At 51.3% G+C, this 4,619-nt stretch overlaps 1 protein-coding gene across 1 annotated transcript in view; it reads left to right on the top strand.

The window, feature by feature from the left end:
* Positions 1–4,619, top strand: part of AQP2 (aquaporin 2 (collecting duct)) — a 5,415-nt gene that overhangs the window by 508 nt on the left and 288 nt on the right. The window contains exons 2-4 of the mRNA XM_010005712.1: positions 13–132; positions 2,184–2,348; positions 3,600–3,680. Of these exons, the coding sequence (XP_010004014.1) occupies positions 13–132; positions 2,184–2,348; positions 3,600–3,680 (366 nt within the window). The remainder of the gene's footprint in view (positions 1–12; positions 133–2,183; positions 2,349–3,599; positions 3,681–4,619) is intronic.

The following is a 4,619-nucleotide window of genomic DNA, read 5'->3' on the forward strand; positions in this document are numbered from 1 at the left end:
ATCGGCTCCCAGGTCTCCTTCCTCCGTGCTGTCTTCTACGTGGTGGCCCAGCTGCTGGGGGGTGTCGTGGGGGCTGCCATCCTACACGAGATCACCCCTGCAGACTCCCGGGAAGGTCTGGCCATCAACAAGGTAAGACTCAGTCCATGGATGGGCTTGGGAGGGGGCAGGAAAGATTGGACAGGGCTTTTGGGAAGGCTGAGGGATGTGAAGAAGGGCTTTGTGGCCAGCAAGGGCTCCCCTTTCACTTACTGTTGGGTAGGAAATTGTTGTCAGCTGCAGCACCATCAACTTGCTGCACCAAGGGTCCTTCCAGGAGCAGGGATGGAGGCAGGAGTCCCACCTGCCTCCTCTGCTTTTCAGAACTAAAACCAAAGATATGAGCCAGCTGGCCCCACAGACAGACTCTTAGAAAACAAAGTCACCATCATCTCAGCTTCATCTAGGGCTGTTTGTGGAGGAGCTGGAGTTAGAGGAGTCCCAGGGGTTTAGGGAAGAGAGCAAGAACACCAGCTCTTGCCCCAACCTTGTCCCACTTGCCAGCCCTGCTGTAGTTGTAGGCAGCCTTTTCTCCCCTCTGGGTCACTCCATAACACTATTTACAGGCTGCTCTGCCAGACTCTCAGCAATGGGGATGTTGTGCCAGGGTAGGGGGTTCTTTTGGGTCTAAATCCCAGCTTTTCATTAGACTGTGCTGCTCATTAAGGTGCTTCCCATTGTGAAGTGATGGCCACACCAGATCCAGCTGGATCATCCCAGTGCCCCCAGACATGGGTGCCTGGGCTGTGTCAGGGGCATCACAAGGATCCCAGCCTGGTTTCATACATACAGGGGAAAAAAAGACTGGAAACCTTAGGAAGCCACGAGGGGACTCCCCAGTGGTGCCCCAACCTCCCACTCCCCAGTGGTGCCCCAACCTCCAACACCCCCTTCCCCACCCATGCACATGATAAGAAGAGGGGGGAAAAATTAAACAGTTGCCAGATTCACTATCTCCTCTCTTTTCTCCATGCCCCACCACTCCTCTTCAGATGGATACAGGCAGCTCTGGCTCCTGTAGAGACACCCACGCCAGGAGCAGCAGCACCCAGGTCCAAGCTGAGCAGTGGGGTGGGGTGTGTCTGTTCAGAAGCAGCCCAGAAAATCCCCTTTCTTGCAGCAGTGAGGCCCTGCCAGGATCCAGCTTCTCTGCCAAAGGGATTAAGAGGGTTGCAAAAGGGATTGAGGATTAATCTGAACAAGACTATTTAGACTGGTAATAGCTGAGGTTTAAGAAACCCAACAAAGCAAGTAGGAGCTTTAAGAGAGACTTTCAAAATGCCCAGCTCTGTTGTTTTACAGCTTAAATCACCTAAAAGAGGGAATAGGGATTATTTTATTAATTTTTTTTGTTCCTCCTGTGGGCTCTTCATCTTGTAGCTGCCTGCACAAATTACCCCTTAAAAGGGGAGGGAATATCAGAGAGAGGAAACAGACCAAGATCCAGTTCTGGATCTTGGCCAGGAGGAGAATTGCTGCCTTCGTGGCTTTACTGAGCAGAGTGATCTTGGGATCAGCATTTGGGAGGATAAATGGATTGACCCAGGGGAAGAAAAGGCAGATGTGCCAGGATGGGCTGAGGGAAGCAGCAGTGATGAGAGAGCCAGTGGGACTGCCAGTTGCACATCTGGCTTCAGTGCTGCCAGCTCCATCCACATCTGGATGAAAAAATGCCAAGAAGCAGTGAAGTGTCAGAAAGCAGAGCAGGTGCTGCCAGGCACAGCCTCAGCTTAAACCTGACACATTTTTTCAGTCAAAAAATGTGGGAAGGGAGAAGGGAATTCCTTTTTTTAATGCCAAAACATTTCTTTTTGGCATTTTCAAAATGCAGTTTGTAAACTTTTCCAAAAAGCATTTTACATTTTAAATATGAGGAGAAGAAAATTTAAAAAAAATCCCTAGGAGGAAAAAGAAGAGTGGAAAAAAGTACCCAAAGAAGTGCAACTAAAGCCTGTCCTGCCATGTCAATCCAACATCACCCAACTCCCTTTTCCTTTTACCTGGGGAAGTTTTTCTCCTCTTCGTGTTGGAGCCAAAACTCTCACCTTTGTCCTTTTTGGTTTGTTTTGGGTTCCTCCTCTACACTTCCAACCCAGTCCCCAAAACCTCCCCACCCCTGAGATGTGTTTTTTCTCCCCTTCCAGCTGCACAACGAGACCACGACAGGGCAGGCAGTGACTGTCGAGCTCTTCCTCACCTTCCAGCTGGTCCTGTGCATCTTTGCTTCCACTGACGAGCGCCGGGAGGACAACCTGGGCTCTCCTGCCCTGTCCATTGGCCTTTCTGTTGCCGTGGGGCATCTCCTTGGGGTGGGTAGAACGGGCTAAAATGCAGGGCTTGTTCAGTTGTCCTTGCCTTTGTGCCCAAAGCCTGGCTGCATGCTCCAGGGTGGGTGTGGGATTTGTAACTCTTCTGGTGCCTGTGGCTTTCCAGTGGGTAGAAGAGAAAAATCCCACCAAAGCCTTAACTGAGCCAGAGCCAGAATTCTGATTTTATTGAGTGTCAAAAAACCTAAGCTGCTGGGCTGTGCTGCTCCTTGAGTCACTCAGGCAGCTCCCAGGGATCAGTGAGATCTTCTATCCTGGAGTGATGATAGCAGCAGCTGAGGCACTCGAGACCATGATAAGACCAGGAAGGATGGACAGTCAGGGAAATCCCTCCTGGATGACAGACCAAAACAGGCCCCAACACTCCCAGCTTCTCAGTGCAGGCATTAAATCAGCAACATTTACACCACATCTTCCAGTCTTAATGATCTGCAAGATTGTGTGTCCATAGGACTATTCTATCCTTCTTTATGAGGGCCACAAAGATGATCCGAGGGCTGGAGCAGCTCTGGAGCCAGACTGGGAGAGTTGGGGTGTTCAGCCTGGAGAGGAGAAGCTCCAGGGAGACCTTAGAGCAGCTTCCAGTGCCTGAAGGGGCTCCAGAAAAGCTGGGGAGGGACTTGGGCCAAGGGCAGGAGGGATGGGATGAGGGGGAAGAGTTTCAAGCTGGGAGAGGGGAGACTTAGGTGAGATCTTAGGAGGAAATTCTTCCCTGTGAGGGTGGTGAGCCCCTGGCCCAGGTTGCCCAGGGAAGCTGTGGCTGCCCCATCCCTGGAGGTGTTGAAGGGCAGGTTGGCTGGGGCTTGGAGCAGCCTGGGCTGGTGGGAGGTGTCCCTGCCCATGGTGAGGGTGGGACTGGATGGGCTTTAAGGTCCCTTCCAACCCAACCCATTTGAAGATGCTCAGGGGCAATGAGTAGAAATTTGCTCCAGGAACTGGCACAGCAGGAGCTTGTCCCCAGAACCCTGGTCATGCTGCAGGGCATGTCACCCAGCCTGCAGCTGAGTTGCACCCTGCCCAGGACACGTCCTTGCACAGAACATGTGCAACTATGGACAACTCACCCATGTTGACTCAGGAGCTGGAAGCTGCTGGGATCCCTTTTCCTGGAACAGACACGCTGGAGGGTGAAACAGCATCTCAGGGAATGAATCATAATCATAACACACCAGGGTTTTTTAAAAAATGTGCTAAAAGGGCTCAATGCTACTAACATCTGGTGTTTCTCAGCAGATCCGTTACACCGGCTGCTCCATGAATCCAGCCAGATCCTTCGCTCCTGCTGTGATAGTTGGAGACTTCAGTGACCACTGGGTAAGAAGTCACATCCTTGTGTTGCTTTGGTGGGATGAGCCCCCTGGGTTACCAGCATTCCTAGAAACCCACAGAGTCAGCCAGATTCCTGGCATTTCCATGCCAGCTCCCAGCTGGAGGAGAGATGTAGAGATTAGCAGGAGGGGGTGGGGCTGCTGGTGCTGAGTTGGCTGAGCTGAGCAGGGAGAATTGCAACAGGGGGTGTGGGGGGTGGAACGTGACTTTGCAAAAGAAGCAAAACCAATAGAGAAGGGAGCTCTTCGTCCCAGTCCTAGAGTCTTTTCCTGGTTCCACCTGGAGCTGGGTACATCAATTTCCTTTGGGAACTCTCCCATACATTTCCATCTGCAAAGGAGGTGGTGGAGTCACCATCCCTGGAAGTATTTAAAAGAAATGAAGATATAGTGTTTACTGACACGATTTAAGCCCTGAACAGGTAAATCAGGTTATGGTAGGGGAATTTATGTTACGGTTGGACTTGATGATCTTCAAGGTCCCTTCCAACCAGGATGATTCCACGAAGAGGACATTTGGAGCCAGAGCTGCAGTGGCTCAGGTAGATCTGCTCACAGGTGTCCAGCCCAAGCTGGTAGCCTCCTCTTCTCTACACCAATATGTAACTGGGTAGGAAAACACTTCTCCAGAGCAACCTAAATCATTGATTGTGCTCATTATGGGCCTATCATTAACGAAGATCATGCAGCTCTCAGCAAAGGAGGAAAGACAGAAGAGGATGGTTGGGTATATTGAGGCACAACAGCAATGGATGGGAGTTCAGGTGAGCAGTGTCTGCCAGAGCAGAGTTGGCTTCTGCATTTTGCTGCCAGTGTACACAGGGTAGGAAGGAACATAAGCCCCTTGTAGTGCCCTCCAGAGACCCTGGATCCTCCCTGTCCTCCAAACTCAGGCTGGGTTTTGTTCAGCCAATTCATCTCTTTC

This window comes from Chaetura pelagica, unplaced genomic scaffold (genome assembly GCF_000747805.2).
Source record: "Chaetura pelagica isolate M959 unplaced genomic scaffold, ChaPel_1.0 scaffold861, whole genome shotgun sequence".
Classification (NCBI taxonomy): Eukaryota; Metazoa; Chordata; class Aves; order Apodiformes; family Apodidae; genus Chaetura; species Chaetura pelagica.